This window comes from Tupaia chinensis, unplaced genomic scaffold, assembly GCF_000334495.1.
Source record: "Tupaia chinensis unplaced genomic scaffold, TupChi_1.0 Scaffold143758_1, whole genome shotgun sequence".
NCBI classification, from domain to species: Eukaryota; Metazoa; Chordata; class Mammalia; order Scandentia; family Tupaiidae; genus Tupaia; species Tupaia belangeri.
Window position 1 is genome coordinate 315,899 of NW_006203607.1, and position 19,641 is coordinate 335,539.

The 19,641-nt window shown below is 39.1% G+C and overlaps 1 protein-coding gene across 4 annotated transcripts in view; it reads left to right on the plus strand.

The window, feature by feature from the left end:
• FOXJ3 (forkhead box J3) overlaps positions 1 to 19,641 on the plus strand; it is a 139,214-nt gene that overhangs the window by 109,696 nt on the left and 9,877 nt on the right. For 2 of the 4 annotated variants that reach the window (XM_014582723.2, XM_006164912.2), the window contains exons 6-10: positions 846 to 947; positions 2,036 to 2,080; positions 11,609 to 11,737; positions 16,536 to 16,710; positions 17,858 to 18,274. In XM_014582723.2, coding sequence (XP_014438209.1) covers positions 846 to 947; positions 2,036 to 2,080; positions 11,609 to 11,737; positions 16,536 to 16,710; positions 17,858 to 18,274 — 868 coding nt within the window. The remainder of the gene's footprint in view (positions 1 to 845; positions 948 to 2,035; positions 2,081 to 11,608; positions 11,738 to 16,535; positions 16,711 to 17,857; positions 18,275 to 19,641) is intronic. The other 2 variants (XM_014582724.2, XM_014582725.2) reach the window with 2 other exon arrangements.

A 19,641-nucleotide genomic window follows, 5' to 3' on the forward strand; every position in this document is an offset into this window, starting at 1 on the left:
TGTCACAAGGTATATATTTAGAATTCTAAATGCAGAAAACCTCCTGTGTTGTTTTTGACACACATGTTAGCTTTATAAACAACGCATATGAAGTTATATTATTTAGGATACTGTTCAATTGCTTTAACCGACAAAGGAAGAAAAATAAAACTATAACTGAGAGACTTAAATGGGAGAGATTTATTTTTAAGGTAAAAATCTGGGCTGATATGTGAGTTGAAAGGACAAACAGCTCTGCTCTACAAAGTCATTCAGATGTCTGAGTTCCTTCTAATTTTGTTTCCAGGCTAGTACCCTCAGCTTTATGGTGAAGCAAAACCACCCCCCTCCATAACTGTGTTCCAGGTTTTAATAAAAGGGACAGCGAGAATATAGGGCCAACAGATTCCTTCTAAAGACATGGCCCAGAAGTTGTACACATTACTTTTGCTTGCATCTCATTGGCCATATGTTAGTTACATGACTACATTACCTGGAAAAGGTAGTCCGTAGCTGGGCAGACATGACTAGATAACTGTAGAATTCTATCACCAAAAGGAGATGGGGACAGTGAATACTTAGGAACCATTAGCAGTCTCCACTATAGAAGATTCACTGTAATTTTGGCCAGTTGGTCCCTCAGCCATTAAAAGAGTTGTCCTAGGAAGTAGCCGTATCAATAGATTTTGTAATATCAGGTTAGTAGAATGCTAAAATATAAGAGAGATTTCGGTACTAATTTAAGTTCATTTTCAGAAGCAAAACACAAAACCAAGTGTTAGAGATTTGTAGAAATTCCTTCAAAACTGTGTTACAGTTGCTGGATATATGAACTAATAATTATTTATTTTGTTCTTGTATTTTAGGCCTCAACTCCATATAGCATAGATTCAGATTCTTTGGGAATGGAGTGTATTATATCGGGAAGTGCCTCTCCAACTCTGGCAATCAACACTGTGACTAACAAAGTAATTCCATTTATTTAAACATATTTGAAATGTCATTAAGTAATACATTTAGTTTGCCTTTTTAATAATAATAAAGTCCTATATGTTTGAGTTTAAGGATGATACAAATTTGCCTACCATATACATGGCAGCTTGAAAGTTGAATCTAGAATGTTTCACGGTATATACAAGGTAGAAGAAGATATTCCTTAGAAGGAATTGAAAGGTGCTTATTGGGGGAGGTCTTTACCATTTTAAATTCTTTTTTTTTCTTCAGTGCTCCAGGGTGTGCATGCATTCATGAGAGTGACAAAGAGAAAGAGAGCCCCCCTCCCCACAACCTGGTTGTGTTGCAATCCTTTTTCCTGTACTTCTTCATTGCTTCCTCATCTTGGAAACATGTCCAGCTTGTTTTCCGAGCTGCGAGGCTGATACTTGAATCTCAGTCGACCATGTGGGATCTTGTTCCTTCTGTGCAGTGCTTAACAACTACGCTGAGGAGCAAGTTCGCTAATATAAATTGCTGACTCTGCTACTTCCCATTGATAGAATTTCTGAGCTAGCATTTTATTGAGTCAGTTTGTTTCAAAGCCATTGATTACCCATCCAGATATCTGGCTAAAAAAAAAAAGATTGTCAAGTCCTAGGACATCAACAGGAGCTAGTAAAGTAAATATTTTGGACAATTCAGAGAGTTTATTGGAATGCTAGTCAGTCTGTTTTCATGATACTCAAGTCTAGGAACATACCCAGAAACAATATCTGGTAGTCTGTTAACGCTTTTCTGTGATGGAAGAGTCAAAACTTTGTACCAGGTCATTAGATACTGAGTGAGATACAAATGTTTTATCTTTATAGGGTACTTGATTAATCTCCTATCTCAAAACCTTAGAAAGGCTCTGAGAGGCTCATGAATTAATTCAGTTTTGTGCTTTTTTACCCCTAGTAGACCACGAGCACCTCAAGGTGTTATGTCTCTCATACCCATGTTTATATTTTCTTTCTACCTTACTCTCACCGTTTCTCTCTAGGTTTTACCTCTTTCCATTTCTTAGACTTTCACTTGATTTATCTCTGTCTCTCCCTCTTCTGTTTTCTTATGTTCACAGAAAAATACAGAACATCATTGCACTATACATCAGTGCACTAATATAGTAAGTACTCAGAGGATCTTCTTATTCATAGATATGTATCATTATACTAATTAGAATACTCCATTGTATTAATTTACATATAGATAAATTGACTGGCACCAAAATTGAGGCAAAGACATAAAACTTTTGTCTGTGTCAGGTAATTTCAAAACTGTTGATTACCCATTCAGGTATGTGTTATACATACGTCATTGCACTAATACAATATTTATAAGGTCTTATGTGTAGAAAGGTAGGATAAATATAAGACAGATTATAATCAAAGTGACATAATTGGGGTTCTGATTTAGAAAGGAAATTGGCAGCTCAAGTACAGAGTAATGATTTTTTGTGTATGGCACTTTATGGAATGATTATGTCACCATCACTTAGGAAGGAGGTATTTGTCTATGGTGGTGGTACTCTCAGGATTCCGTTATAGTCTATCTGATCACTTCTTCTGTCCTTGGGAACAGTGCCCAGAAATCTGTAGTTTTAAAAATCGTCTCTGGGAACCAGCAGTTAGCGTAATGGCTATGTCGCTGGACTCCCACGTAGTCGACCGTGGTTCGTGTCCCGGACCCGGTGGCTTAAAACTCACGCCGGGCACGTGTGCGTACGTGCCCAAGATCCCGAGAGGAGAATGGAGGAGAAGGGATTGCGGCGTGACCATCCCCCCTGGGGGGTGATTTCTCGCTTTCTGTCTCTATGTCTCTCTCTGTCTGTCTGGCGAGCGCACGCGCCCTATAGCGAAAAAACCTCTCAAAAAAAAAAAAAAATCGTCTCTGATGATGCTACCAAACTCCAAAGGACTGCAGTAATCTTTCGCCTTACCCCTGCAGGATATATTTCAAGATCCCCGTGGATCCTGAAATACCAACTATAATACTATACTACCAACTCCTATGTATACTGTTACTATGCTATAATACCAACTCCTATGTATTCTCTCTCTGTCTGTCTGGCGAGCGCACGCCCCCTAAAGCGAAAAAACCCCTCAAAAAAAAAAAAAAATCGTCTCTGATGATGCTCAACTGACTTGAGAGTTTCTGGTGGTGCGAATGGGTTGGAATAGAGATACCTGCTCTTTGCAGTACTCAAAGAGATACTGAGGACCTAAATATAGACAGTTGTGGTTATTAGAAAATAGTTAGTAACTAGGAATGTGACCGAATAATGTGAATGTTAAAGGAGCTAGAGTTTTTGCTTTTAGATATGATAGAATAACTAGTATCAAAGTAACCCTTGCCTATCTGTATAAACTGCTAAACATACGCAAGCATTTTAAAAAGGTCAGAGACTAAGACTAGTTAGGGGCAAGATTCTTGAGAAAAAGGAAGCACACTGAAATAAGCCCTGTGAATTTTCCTTTGGAAATATTTCCCAACTCTAAGAGCATAGCATAGAGGCTGGACAGAGAGCAGCAGCCTAGAGCAGGTGCTGAGCTGGGGACATAAACCTGGAATGTGAGGTTGCCAACCTCCAGGACTTGAGGGGGCCAAGATCCTGAAGAATCTTAGGTGTAAATTCAGCTTTTTGTAAACAGTATCCACTTAGGGCATTGCTGACTCCTAATTCATGTGTGCTTGGGTTTAGACACAGAAGAAGAAAGTAGATTTTTTACTAGCCAGAATTCAGCAGTCTCATATAACAGGAGAGGTAAAAGTTGGACTTTATAGTTTTCAAGGAGAGAGCCATGGTAAACACCCTAGGTTTTGTTTTGTTTTGTTTTGTTTTGTTTTTTGTTTGTTTGTTTGTTTTGAGAGTGTTTTTTGTTTTTTGTTTTTTTTTTTTTGCTATAGGGCACATGCGCTCGCCAGAAAGAGAGAGACAGAGAGATAGAAAGCGAGAAGTCACCCCCTGGGGGGATGACCACGCCACAATCCCTTCTCCTCTTGGGATCCTGGGCACTCATGCACACGTGACCGGCGTGAGTTTAAGCCACTGGGTCCGGGACTCGAATCATGGTCAACTTCGTGGGAGTTCAGCAACATAGCCATTATGCTGACTGCTGGTCCCATCACCCTAGGGTTTTAAGTTGTTATCTGAGAAAAGTTTACTTCATAAGTAAGAAAGAGTAAACCAAAATAGACCAGCTTCAACTGTTATTAGAATGGTTGTGCTAATATTCTTTTCAGCAGAAGAAAACTAAGTTAAATTCTCTTTGAAGGAAGATAATATCATTTAGAGCATCTGTAATATTTCTAAGGAAGATATAGCATTCAGCCAAAAATTTCTAGGCATGCCCAGAAATGGGACCAAATAACTAAATACCAGGATAGAGAGAGATGGGCACAGTGGCATGTGCCTGTAATGCCAGTCACTTGGGAGGCTGAGACAGGAGGATCATGAGCTCAGAGCTGGCCTGGGCAACATGACAAGACCAGGTCTACAGAAGAGCTGGCTATGGTGGCACTTGTCTGTGGTCTCAGCTGAGGCTACATAGTGGTAGCCCCAAACTTCAGTTTTGTCTCCCTAGCTTAGTGATTGCTCTGGGCTGTTGCTCTCTGTTAGCCTGTATGCTTTGCACTAAGAAAAGAACAATGTAAACAGATTCAATAAGTGATTAGATATTGATTGTAACATAATTATGACTAATATGTTTTAATAAAATAGATGAATTATAGAAAATTTGCCAAAGAATTTAAATCTATATGGAAGAATCAAGGCAAAATTATAGTGCTGAAAAAAGTATAACAACTGAAATTAGGAATTTAATAGGTGGGGCCAGCAGGCGATGTGGTGGTCGAGGTGTTGGGACTCCCACGTGGCTGACTGCAGTGCAAGTCCTGAACCAGGTAGCTTGCTTTTTCACTTTCTCTCTCTTTCTCTCTGGTGAGTATGTGTGCAGAAAATGAAAAAATAATAATAAGTAAAATTAATTGTTTTTGAAAAGAATTTAATAGACGGAGTATCGCAATAAACTAGACACATCAGTGGAAAGGTTTAACAAATTGGAAGACAGGTCAGTAGAAAATAACAGATTGAAGAAAGAAAAAAGGATTGAAAATTTAGAAATGTGTAAGAGATTTATGGAGCATTATTGTTACTGGTGTTCCAAAGGAGAGGAAAAAAGGAATAGAAGAAGCAATATTTTAATTTTTGAAAATAAACAAAAGGTAACAGACAGATTTTAAGAAGTTCTGAAAACCTATAAAGGCTTAATAAAGAGAAAACTAAATCAGGGGAATTAAAATCAAACTGCCAAAAAAACAAAGGAAAAAATCAGTTCAAGATGGATTGAGACATAAATGATAAGTTCTTAATTGGACAAAAGAATAAATTACTTTTTAAAAAAACAAAAAGAAGGAAATTTGTGTGTGTGTGTGTGTGTATGTGTATGAAGTTTATGAGAGATGAGAGAGAGAGATAAGCACACTGAATAGGATCTCATGCCACAATCCTCCCTAAGCCTTCCGAGGCAGCCAGGATTATGGCCAGGATCATGGCTGTGTACTCTGGGCAGGGGCGGCCCACAGGGGAACAAAGCCAGTGGTTCTCCATTGCTTTAGCAGCATGTTACAGCTATACCACCAAGTCACCCCATGAAAATATGTTAATGCATCTGGAAGCAAAGCTTTGTGAAAAGGAAATCATGCATTATATAATTACATTTATTCATATGCAGGGACTTTTAAAAATTCGTGGAAAAGTGGAATTCAAGTACAAGTTATTTTGGTGCAAAAAACATTTTGAAATCCATGCATAGTTTTGTTTTAATAATACACATTTCCATGAAACTTTTGGTAATTCAAGAAAAATCAATCAGTAGTGATAGAAGCCCATATAGTGGTTACCTGCGTCAGGAGATGTGGAATGGATAACAACAGATGAGAATACTTACTGAGAATGTGCATGACCAGGGTTTCTATATTAGTGTTGCTAAGAGTCCATTAGTGGTTCGCAAAGTGTGGCCTGTAGACACCTGGGTAACCGAGACCTTTGTAGGGAGTCCTGAGGTCAAAACTATTAGCAGAATAAAATATTATTGGTCTTTCCCTTTATACTTGCATTTTTACTGATGAAGCAAAAGCAGAGGTGTGTAAAACAGCTGGGACTTTGGCACAGATCAAGGCAGTCACATCTAACTGTACTAGTAAACACATTCCTCTTCACTGCTACACACCCTTAGTTAAAAAAAAAAATAAACCTAGTTTTACTTAAAAATATTATTGGTGAAACCATAAAAACAAGTTTTAAATTGTGACCTTTCATGGTAAAACGAGTACATGTGAAGCACTTCTGTTGCATACTGACATTTCCTAAAAGGAAAAGCATTTGTGTTGATGTTTGAATTGAAGCTGGGCTGTCTACTTTGTTTATGGATCAGTTTTTACTTGAGAGAATAACTGGCAATAACTATTTAATTTGAATATTTAGCAGCTCTTTTTTTAACAGTAAAGTCAAGTATGTCACTTTTAAGGAGAGTAATTGTGTCTATTGCCAGTAATAAAATTTGAGATTTTAAGCAAAAAATAGGATTTTGGAAAACCTACATCCACTATAGTGAGTCCACTAGCTTCTCAGTCTTTATTTAATTTTCTCTTTTGAGAGAGATTTTTGCTATAGGGCGTGTATGCTCACTGGAGAAACAGAGACAGAAAGTGAGAAATCATTCGGTGGGGGTAGGGGTAGGAGGAGGGGAGGAACGGCCATGCCACAATCCCTTCTCACACATGCATATGTGCCCAGCATGAGTTTCAAGCTGCTGGGTCCGCCGACTCAGACTGCAGTCCACTAAGTGCGAATCCAGTGCCTTAACCGTTATGCCACCTGCTGGTCCTACTTTTCAGTCTTTAAAAAGATTTTTCTAATGAGATTGGTGGTGATGTTAACAAGTGTAATTTTTTTAATGTTGTTTGATGAAATATGTCAACATGAGGAATGTCTGTATAACTTAGTAAATCAGAACTTTCTCTCATAAGCAGTGCATGATGTTATAGAATCATAGATGGACAAATGATCCATTCGAAGTGCAAGGTAGAAGAGTGGTTTAGTGGAACAGAGTATGAAAAGTACATTGATATGGCTTCAGATTCCATATTGCAGCTAATCTTTTAAACATTGCTTCGTAGAGTGTATTGGTATTATATCAAAGATATCCAGTTATCTAAAATATCTTAAAGTATTTCCATACTAAGTTTTCTTTTTATATATCAACCCAAACAATATATTGCAAATAGATTAAATACAGATAGGAGAATCTGTTTTCTTTTAAGTCGGGCATTGAGGTTTACAAAAATGTGAACCAATGACACTGTGCTTGTTTACTTATTTATTGGGGCAAATAATTTTTATGTTAAAACATAATTGGATTTATTACTATTTAAAAAAAAATTTTTTTTTTTAAGTTTTTGCTGTAGGGCATGTGTTCTCACCACAGAGAGACAGAGAGAAGCAGAAAGTGAGATGTTACCCTTAGGGAGAACAATCATGCAGCAGTCCCTTCTCTTCCATTCTCTTTGGGATTTTGGGCACACGCACACATGCCTAATGTGGTTTTCAAGTTGCTGGAACCATGGCATCAGCCATGTGGGGATCCAGCACCCTAACCAACATGCCATCTGCTAGCCCCGATTATTTTTTAAAAATGAATTAATAAACTAAAAGGGTTTTTGGGTTTGAATTTCTAATATACCAACTACCAATAGATTTGTGAACATAAGCAAAAAGCTCCTTAACAAGTTTATGTATTTGTGATAGTGCATGTGTTTGCTTGAGAGAGAAAGGGGTTGGGGGGCAAGGGAGAGGCAAAGTACCTTCAGTATGGTCTTACACTGTGATCCTCCTACCCTGGTCCTCTAGCTCATCAGGATCAGCTCTTTAAGACTGAAAAAGGGGTCTGAGACTAGCTTTTGAGAACTGCTGTTCTGTACTTTGATCTGGTTAGTAATTACTTGGGTATGCCCATTTTCTAATAAATAAAATCATTTATATACTTAACACAATCTACATGATATATATAGTTGGTTTTTTTTTTGTTTTTTTTTGTTTTTTTTTTGAGAGAGAGAGTTTTTTGCTATAGGGTGCATGCGCCCACCCGAGAGACAGAAAGTGAGAAATCACCCCTCAGGGATATGGCCATGCCACAGTCCCTTCTCCGTTCTCCTCCCAGGATCCTGGGCATGCACACACACATGCCTAGCATGATTTTGAAGCCACTGGGTCTGGTACTCAAACCGTGATAGCCCATGTTGGAGTCTAGCAACGAAACCGCTGTGCCATCTGCTAGTCCCTCTACTTGTTTTTTTTTTTTTTTTTTTTTTTGGGAGAGATTTTCACTGTAGGGCGCGTGCGCTCGTCAGACAGACAGAGAGAGACATAGAGACAGAAAGCGAGAAATCACCCCCCAGGGGGGATGGTCACGCCGCAATTCCCTCTCCTCCATTCTCCTCTCGGGATCTTGGGCACGCACGCACACGCGCCCGGCGTGAGTTTTAAGCCACCGGGTCCGGGACCCGAACCGCGGTCGACTACGTGGGAGTCCAGCGACATAGCCATTACGCTAACTGCTGGTTCCCTACTTGTTATATTTTAATAAAAATATTTATCCTCTCTCCCAAAAAGCAAACTAAGTGTAATTGTCTAAGATGATGGAGGGTATATATGTCTTGAGTGATGGGTATGTGAGCATGGACACGAAAGAATGAGCAGCCAAGAAATGACCATGGGATGCTTGTAATTTGTTGATACTGTTTATAGATTTTTAATTATTCAAAAGAGCACATAATGTTGTTATTATTTTTTAAATACTGAAACCATTTACCAGAAAAATCTTTGCCATAATTTTCTTTGTTATTTCTTATTTTTTAAAAAAATAAGATTCTGTGTGTTTCCTAAACAAGTCATTGTTCCTAGCTGATGTGGATACAGGACAGTTTAGTTTTGCTATAGAGCATATATGCTTAGATTTCCATGTGTGTAGGCTCTTTTGGGCAAATGTTAAATTGAGGATGACTGTTCTTAGCACAGACAGCATGGTCCAGTGGTTACAAAATTTAGCAAATATTTATTAAGGGTATTCAGTGCAGGAAGCACCAGATCGTGATTACTTATTGGCAACTCAAGAAGATAATAATCTAGTGGTGGATATTGGTTGGTCTTCAAAGTCAGGTGTACTTTGTTTGAAAGTTGGAGCATAGAGAGGAAAGTACGTAGTAGCATCTGAGCAAAACCTAAAGGATAGTTAGGCTGGTTTACTTCTTTTTTTTTAAAAAAAGGTTTGTTTATTCCATGATGGAGGCAGACAGTGAGGGGGTACATCTCCAGCTGGGTCTTTATACGGCAGTTCTATCCCAGCCTCAGCCAGCCAGAATCTCGGGCACCCTGTGTGCCTGGTGTGCCTAGGGACGCTTTCCTGTATGATCTTACTATTGCACAGCATTGCTTTACTGTTGTGCCTCTGAGGCTGGCCCGTCAGGCTGGTTTTCTGTTTTAAACATTTCTTTTTTAAAATTTGTAATTTTATGGGGACTAGCAAATGCCATAATGGTTATGTTGCTAGATTTCCATGTAGCTGACAATGGTTTGAGTCTCAGACCTGGTGGCTTGAAATTCACACTGGGCATGTGTGTGTGTATGTGTGTGCCCAGAGTCCCAAGAGAATGGAGGAAAAGGGATTGCGGTGTGGCCATCCCTCCTGGGGAGTGATTTCTCTTTCTGTCTCTCTGGTGAGCGTACATGCCCTATAGCAAAAATCTTTCTTTAAAACATTCATAATTTTATAATTAAAAATCATAATGCTTAGTATAGACCAGTTCAAGCAGTGTAAAGATAAATAACACCATCAGTGGTAGAAGTCTTTGTGTGTATGGGGTTTCAAATGGTGGTATAGTGATAAAATTTAATGATTTGTGAGGCACTCTCATGCGTGAAAGTTCCCAGTTTGCTTTCAGAGGCCTCTCCGAGTACTCCGGACACAGAATGGCTTACGATTTGGGGTGGGCTGCAGACTGGGAGTAGATCATGGTGTCAGGACTCTTGGGGATTCTCTCTCACTTCTATTCACGGAAGAAATATTTTTAAAAAGTTTCTTTAATAGCCTCTGCTTGAAATTCACACTGGGCATGTGTGTGTGTATGTGTGTGCCCAGAGTCCCAAGAGAATGGAGGAAAAGGGATTGCGGTGTGGCCATCCCTCCTGGGGAGTGATTTCTCTTTCTGTCTCTCTGGTGAGCGTACATGCCCTATAGCAAAAATCTTTCTTTAAAACATTCATAATTTTATAATTAAAAATCATAATGCTTAGTATAGACCAGTTCAAGCAGTGTAAAGATAAATAACACCATCAGTGGTAGAAGTCTTTGTGTGTATGGGGTTTCAAATGGTGGTATAGTGATAAAATTTAATGATTTGTGAGGCACTCTCATGCGTGAAAGTTCCCAGTTTGCTTTCAGAGGCCTCTCCGAGTACTCCGGACACAGAATGGCTTACGATTTGGGGTGGGCTGCAGACTGGGAGTAGATCATGGTGTCAGGACTCTTGGGGATTCTCTCTCACTTCTATTCACGGAAGAAATATTTTTAAAAAGTTTCTTTAATAGCCTCTGCCAGTTAACCATTGTTAACAGTTTGATATATGGTTTATTACATTTTAGTGTGTGTGTGTGTATACACACACATGTATATGTATAGTTTTTAAATTTTTCTTTAATTGCCAGAAGGCATGCGTACTTACTAGAGAGAGAGAGAGAAGAAGAGGGAAAAAGCAGCCCCCAGTAGGATATGATCATGCTGCAGTTCCTTCTTCCTTTCTTCATCCAGTCTCAATTTTGAGCATGTATACACATGTACCAGAGTGTTTTTCAAGCCACTGGAGCTAGACTTAAATATAGTTAGCCACGCGGGGCCAGTCCAATTTTATTTTTAAATTTTGTTTGTTTGTTTGTGTGCTGCTTTCTATGCCTAAGGTTTTAAAATTTGCTCAAGGGCACATGTACCTGCAGAAAAGAGACAGAGAAAGAGGGAGAGTTAGAAGGAAAGCTTACAAAAAGTGCTCCATGGGGAATGGTTATGCTAGTTTCTTCTCCTCCATCTCTCTCTCTCCCTTCAGAATTTTGGATATGCACACACATGCATCTAGAGTGTTTCTCAAACTGCCAGGTCCAGGATTTGAATCACATAGCTGGCCATGTGGGTTCTAGTTGCCTTCACCACCACTCCACCAACTGTCCCTCAATGCCAGTTGATAGAAGATTTTGATAGAATAGTTTTGTTTAAAGCTTGAGCAAAAGTATATTTATGTATTATAGAAGTATTTAGCAATAAATATCTACTGTAATAGTCTTGTTAAATGTTTATACACTAATTACACCTGATAATAAATCGAGTTTATGTAAGTCTATACAGATATATCCTTTAGTTTCAGAGTATTGAGAAAATTATCTCATATAAACACAAAATGGTGAGAGACATGGAATTGGGACCAAAGGAAAAGACTTCTGGTATTTTGTCTTCCTGCCCAATTCTGTTTAGTTGTGTTGTAGAATTCTTTAAAAGTTCACTTTATGTAGGAACTACTTACTCAGTTGTTCCTTTTCTTTTCATTCTAGGTAACATTGTATAACACTGATCAGGATGGTAGTGATAGCCCTCGGAGCAGCCTTAACAACAGTCTCTCAGACCAGAGTTTGGCATCTGTTAATTTGAACAGTGTTGGAAGTGTACATAGTTACACACCGGTAAGTCTTGGTGAAGTTTGCTTTTTTTGTTGGGTATTTACTTCGTGTTTATAACTAAACCAAAAGTGGGGCCAGCAGTTGGTGTAGTGGCTAAGGCACCAGTCTCCCACATGACTAGCTGATGTTCGAGTTCCAGACCTGGCAACCTAAATTTCACGCTGGGCAGTTGTGTGCACTTGCCCAAAATCCTGAGAGGAGAATAAAGAAGGGATTGCAGCATGACCATCCCCCGGAGGGTGATTTCTCACTCACTCTGTCTCTCTCCAGTGAGTGTACACACCCTCTAGCAAAAAAACTCTCAAAAAAAAAAATTAACCAAATGTAATTGACTTGCAAATAGAAAATGAAAGGTGTATATCTCACACTAATTAATTCATTAATTTAGTATGTAGAATAGGCTTAAGTAGAGCAGATTTCTATTTCATAGTATATTAATGTGGTATTTATGTTTTACCAGGCTGGATACCAGTATATGGTTATGCTGTATTACATGTTTTGGTCTATTTCACTCTCTTCTGTGACAAAGAGAAAAGCAGTTGGAATAGGGAGAAAATAAACATTAGTCTAGCAGAGCAATAGTTGATGTTGTTCTGCCTGCCTTGAAAAAAAGAGCTTAGAAGATGTGTATCAAGCGTTTTTCCCACCTGTAGATCTGAGAAAGGGATTTAATAATCCGTCCCCAGTGGTTAAAGCAGCCCACTCAGTTGCTGACTGCTCTTGTAGTTTCAATTTTGGTCTGGAAATCCATGTTATAAAGGGACCTGTGTATGTTTTTGCTTTGCTCCTGTGCTAATTTGTTACCTATTATCAGAACATGACCCTTGGATTATCTGATTTTTTTTTTTTTCCAAACCATCTGGCAACTATTCTCCCCAGTGGTCAGAGAACAGAGACCAGCTGCTGTACACCATTCTATTCATTGGTGTAATTTTGATCTAACTAGATCACTCCCTGTTTCAGAATGATTAAACAGGAAAAAACCTTACACAGGACAAATAGATAAAGAGGGATCTGAAATAAGAAAATAACACAAGGGAAACAAAAGCTCAAAGAACAAAATTAAAATTCACGCTATAAGAAAAAAGAAAGTTGACTCTGCTGTTACCAGTGGTCTGGAAAAAATATTAAAAGTATTCTCCCCGGAATGCAGAAGATACATAGCCCACTCAGTTGCTGACTGCTCTTGTAGTTTCAATTTTGGTCTGGAAATCCATGTTATAAAGGGACCTGTGTATGTTTTTGCTTTGCTCCTGTGCTAATTTGTTACCTATTATCAGAACATGACCCTTGGATTATCTGATTTTTTTTTTTTCCAAACCATCTGGCAACTATTCTCCCCAGTGGTCAGAGAACAGAGACCAGCTGCTGTACACCATTCTATTCATTGGTGTAATTTTGATCTAACTAGATCACTCCCTGTTTCAGAATGATTAAACAGGAAAAAACCTTACACAGGACAAATAGATAAAGAGGGATCTGAAATAAGAAAATAACACAAGGGAAACAAAAGCTCAAAGAACAAAATTAAAATTCACGCTATAAGAAAAAAGAAAGTTGACTCTGCTGTTACCAGTGGTCTGGAAAAAATATTAAAAGTATTCTCCCCGGAATGCAGAAGATACATAAAAGGGAATAAAAACGAAGAAGTAAAAGAAGACAATACAAATAAACATGAAGAACTGAGAATTACAGGTATCTCTAAAGAAGAAATCAGAAAAGTTGGTACAGAAACAGTTTTCAGAAGAAATAGAAGTTTAAAGGCTAACCGAATTCTAGGAAAAATAGAGTGAGAAACTATATTATGGCAAACCTTAAGAATTTCAGAAATAATTACCCATACAAGTAAATTATATATAAGGATACACAAATAAATCTTCAGTTATATTAAATGCCAGAAGATGACAGAGCACTTTATTCAGTTTTGAAGGAATAGACATGGAATAACATGTGCTCTATTCCCAGCTGAATTTCCATTCGTATGTGAAGGCAAAAGAGGTGGTCTTTGTTATATTCTTAAATTTTTTTAGAAGTTTATTTATTTCTCCTGTGACAGAAGGGGTGGAGAGGGAGATAAGAAGAGAGAGAGAGACAGTACCCCCAAGAAGGTCTTCGTACTGCCAGTCACCTTCGGTCTTTCCGTCTCAGCCAGCTCAGATCACAGGCACACATGTCAGTGAGATCCCAGGACACGAACACAGGATGTTCCCTGTGGGTCCACTGGTGTTACTGCTGTGTCACTGTCCAAAAGGAGTTACTTCATAAGTGAATAAGTATCCTGCCTGTGCTCTCATTCGTCCTTCCTGAAAAAATAATTACTTGATCGATCATGAAGTAAATCAAAGCACAGAATCAGTAATGATGAAGTTATGATATAAAAAGACTAATTGGACATTGAAGCAAAGTAAGCAAAGATTTGGTGATTTGAAGTTGCTCTTAAAGATAATTTAAGTGTGTGGTATAGGTGGTGGTGCAGTGGTAACACAATTTACCCACGTAGGAAAGGTCCTGGGACCTCCCTGAGGGTTCTGGGTGCATGTATGCCTGTGATCTGGGCCAGCTGAGAGTGGGTAGTGATGTCTTGGTCATGGAAGAAAGAAGAAAAAACTTTAGGGACCAGCAGTTGGCGTAATGGCTATGTTGCTGAACTGCCATGTAGTCGACCGTGGCTTGAGTCCTGGACCCGGTAGCTTGAACTCATGCCGGGCGCGTGTGCGTGTGTGCCCAAGATCCTGAGAGGAGAATGGAGGAGAAGGGATTGCGGCGTGGCCATTCCCCCTGGGGGGTGATTTCTCGCTTTCTGTCACTCTGTCGCTCTCTGTCTTTCTGGCAAGCACTTGCGCCCTATAGCAAAAACCTCTCAAAAAAAGAAAGAAAGAAAGAAATGCTAAAGAGCATTCATAGGATCAGTCAACAGAAGTAAGAACAGGTCTTTGTGCCGGTAAATTTTTTTTTTTTTGAGAGGTTTCCGCTATAGGGTGCGTGTGCTCGCCAGACAGAGAGAGACAGACAGAAAGCGAGAAATCACCCCCCAGGAGGGATGGTCACGCCGCAGTTCCTTCTCCTCCATTCTCCTCTTGGGATCTTGGGTGTGCACGCACACACGCCCGGCGTGAGTTTCAAGCCACCGGGTCCGCGGACCGCGGTTGACTACATGGGAGTCCAGCGACACAGCCATTACGCTAACTGCTGGTTCCCTGTGCCAGTAAATTTTAAGAGGGCTGAATTCCTAGAAGAAACTAGGCATTTTAGAGTGCTCTTGCCATTTAATAACAAGAGGTGGAGTAGTCAGGCAGTCCTTAAGTAGCATTGCAGTTGCAGCTGCTGTTTGGCCTTGTCATTTATTGAAAGGTTGCGCCTGTATGGACACTGTGAGCCGGTAAGTATGGAGACAATTGTGTTACTGGCAAACAGTTGAAGCCAGGTGTTTGCTCCCTGCATCCCACATGACAATCAGAGAAGCCAGGTGATACATACCAATAGTGGGGCACTCTGTAATGGAGGAATGTATTTCATACTGAAGCTGAACAGTTTTATAATTTGCAGCTGTACCCTTGCAGAGTAAGGCAGAAAGTCCCATGCCTCACCGAACCAGGGAGGCAGATGAGAAACCTCTTGGAAATTTCCTGCAAAATAAAGAGGTTGTTGAGAAACTTTTCCATGACAAGATAGGAAAGCAGATGAGAATTTGTTTCACATAAGACCACTTGTCATTTCACATTCCAGGATAATCATAGGGTGTTACACTGAGGCTTAGGTCAGTCTTGCCATTGAGCCTTGCCTACGTGACAATTAAGGTCAGCAGGGTGCCAGCGGTGGAGCCATTCCCTTATATAAAATTCATGTTTTTTCTATGTTATGAGTGTCATTTAAAATGGCTGCATACATTTCCAGTGAGTGTTCATTCCTTAATTATTTAAACACTAAACAAATGGTAGTATACTATCCTTTAATGATCGTTAGAAATATATCTAAACATATTTTTAATTTTATTTCTAATCGTGCTGTCTTCAAAGATAATTTTTATATTTAAGGTGTTTTTAGTGCTTTCATCACCGCATAGCTCAAGACCCTGACATAATCTGTTTTCATCAGAATCTTTTGTTTTTACAAAACCCTTCATTTCTCATTTTCCTTCTTATTTTTAAAAATTGTCATGGAATCAAGAATTAAGCACATTTCTCAAGCTTCTTGCTGTTTTGGGCAGTGCCACACATCTGACTCTCAGTTCTCAGTGTTTGAGCTTATGTACTTGCCAGTTAATTGAATAAATGAAAGAAATGTTAGTAAGAGGGAACTTCAGAAAGCTCATGGAAGAGTCAAGTTGAAATAAGAGTTTATTTTGATGCAAAAGGATCCACCCTGAAATATATACATAGTTTTTTGGATAATGCACATTTCCTATGAACTTTTTGGAGCCCCCTTGTATATACATAGTAGAGTTTGAAATAAAATTGGCTTCTATAGGCATCAAGATGAACGTTCCACAGAAAGTGGAACTATTCCAGGCCTAAATCTTTTATGTGTATGATCTTGGGCAGTCATAACTTCTTTGAACTCCTTTCCCTCTTTTGTGAATTGTGGAGGTTGAATTACACTTCTGTGGTTCTTAAAATCCAAGTTAACAATTTTGCGCTTTTTCCTTTATGTGTTACCTACCTTAACGAAGGATAGGAAAGTCAAAAGCAGAGGTCATTTTCTTCACATTCTAGCGTTCACTAATGCGTTCAGTTTTGTATTTCATGTAACAGACCAGTAGTAATACTGAGCCAGAGTTTGTTGTGTTTTCTTTTAATGAAAGGTTTCAAACCATCCAGGAGAACCAGTCTCGCAGTCAGTAACTCCTCAGCAGCAGCCACAATACAACCTTCCAGAACGAGACAAGCTGCTTTTCTCAGAATATAATTTTGAAGATCTTAGTGCCTCATTTCGGAGCCTTTATAAGTCAGTTTTTGAGCAGTCACTTAGTCAACAAGGTGAGTTGTTTAAGTTTTGTACAAATGTAAATTTTTATTGAGGGCTTGTCTTTTAATGTTTTTACACAATAGCTATTAACGTTCTTAATCATTAGAACATTATCCTCATAACCAGGGTTGGATAATTATTTTATACCTTTTATGCCTTTGCTGTGTGCTGTGCATATTTATACCATCTCACTGAAGTGGTGAATTTTTACCTAACATACCTGTTTCACTGATTACTATTGATGTCCTTGAGTACCGCTTGGAAGACTTTGGATACTGCTGTGCCATGTGGGAAAGACTGCCGTGATTCACTAGCGAAGTCTGACATGTGAGGTGTCTGAGTGGTGAATGTTGCACCACGAGAATAGATGCACCTTGCTTTTGTTCTGATTGGTATTAGCAAAGAGATAGCTATCAGAATGTAGCAGCCCCCAGTTTGTGATTTTACATGTCACACTAATTAGTGAACAGATTGGGTAATGGTAAGCTCTCATTCATTGTTTCGTACAACAGTTAATTTAGATTTTAATACTAAAGGTGATTTTAGTTGAGATGTATTATATCTCAACCAAATGCTATAATGTGTTCTTATCCTATTAGCTACTGGTCTAATTTTAGTCATGTGAGGGGATCAAAATGTAAGATTCATATGTCTTCTCAATTTTGTCTTAAATTTGCTATAAAAATAATTAATCTAAGACTTTGCCAAGCAAATCTAACTTTAATAGATGATTTTTCTAAGCAAGAGAATATTGATAGGAATTCCGAGTTCTAATCCAGGAAGACAACTGACTTTAACTTTACCTCTCTGGACCTCAGTGTCCCATTTGTACAATGAAGAGAATTAGTTTAGATCAGTTTTCAAATTATTCTCTTCAGAATAGTTTGGGCTCTTGACTTTTTGTAAAGTTCTGAGGGGCTGTAAGAGAGGAAACGTGCAGATGAAGAGGGAGAACTAGCAGATTCTTCTCCATCTCACTCTTCTCAGTGGTCTCAGAGCCCAGTGTGTGCCTGATGCTCCATAAACATTGTCAGATTGAACCAGTATTACTTCCCAGCAACATGTAAATAATTTTGCTCTACAAATAATTTGCCATATGTCTATCATAAAACACAACTGAAATCTGACTATAATTGATCCTGTGGTTTCTGTTTTTAGGTTTGATGAATATCCCTTCTGAATCGTCCCAGCAGTCCCACACTTCGTGTTCCTATCAGCACTCTCCTAGCAGTACTGTGAGCTCTCACCCACACAGCAACCAAAGCAGCCTGTCCAACAGTCATGGTAGTGGCCTCAATGCCACGGGCAGTAATTCGGTTGCTCAAGTCTCACTGTCTCACCCCCAGATGCACACACAGCCGGCTCCACATCCACCCCATCGACCGCATGGTTTATCGCAGCATCCGCAGCGTCCCCAACACCCAGCACCGCACCCGCAGCAACACAGCCAGCTCCAGTCCCCTCACCCCCAGCACCCCTCTTCACATCAGCACATACAGCACCATCCGAACCATCAGCACCAGACGTTAACACATCAGGCACCCCCACCCCCACAACAGGTATCCTGTAATTCTGGTAAGTTTTTGTCTCCTTGCTTGTGTTTGGCTAACTGTGAATTAGGATCTACCCTTTGTTTTGGGGGCTCATGTAGTATTTACTACCAAGATCCTTTTTATATCTATCTCCTTTCATGTTTCCTTGATGTAATCCTGTAGTTGTGACTCATATAATCCATAGATTGATCTGGAGATTTTCTTGATTACAATTTATTGTGGTAATGCAGGCAAACTGCCACCCTTGCAGGTTTTGGTTTTTACTCTGGTTTTGTCTTTCTGCCCACTGGAAATGTTTTTGTGAAGCTATGAAAGGAGAATGGAATGTATAGTTTGTCTGCAGTCTCTCATGATGCCCTGTGGTATAGAGGAAAGTATATAGGTTTATGTCAGAAAGAACTGTATTTAAAGAACTGTATTTAAAACTCATATGGTTCTTTCAACCTTGGGAAAAATTCCTTTAGCCTCGTTATTTTTTCATCTATCAACATCGAGCTAAAATATAGCTGGTATACAGTTGTAATGAGCACGATGTTGAGACTACAAATATGAAACACCTAGACTCTACTTTGCATTTAAATATTCATGAATGGTCTTCTTTTTATTTATTTATTTTTTTGCTTTGCTTATTTATCCCAAATATTTTATTTTAAAATGATTGATTGCAGAGGAAGAAAATGTTCTTTATAGCCTACTTCAAAAAAACTCATTGCTCTTTAGCTAGGATAGGTCTTGATGGTTTCTGTTGAGGTGATTAATTGACTTTGCTCACAGGCCAGATAGGCTCTGCTCTGTAAAAATCCAAGAGGGTGTCATGGACATAGACTGCAGGGTGGATGGGGCCTGGGAGTTGTGCAAGGAACAGGTCCTTCCTTCAGCTTGTCTGGCTGTCCAAATACCAACTATGTCACGATAAGATTTTTTTCTTGTGATGATAGTTTTGTCTGATGTTACAATATGTCAGCCTAAAAAGAGTTTCTAGAATCTTTAGAGTTAATGCTAAGGTAAGGACTAGGTATTCATTAGTAATTTCTAAGTAAGAAACAATCATTAAAAGCATGTTTAAGTGGACCTACATTTGACATTTTACTTTATATATGGTATTGAGAAGCAGAATATATTTGGTTCTGTTAACAAACCAGGGAAGTCATAAGGAAACATAAGCCTCTAGAAACTGTGGGATGAGTCGTCTGCCACAGAATCGTGGGCAGTTCCCTGGCTGTCTTAGATATCATCCTATCAGTCATGATTTTGTTTTTTCTTTTGAGAGATTTTTTGCTATAGGATGCGTGCACTTGCTGAAAGACAGAAACAGAAAGTGAGAAATCACCCCCTGGGAGATGGCCACACCACAGTCCCTTCTCCTCCATTCTCCTCTCAGAATTTTGG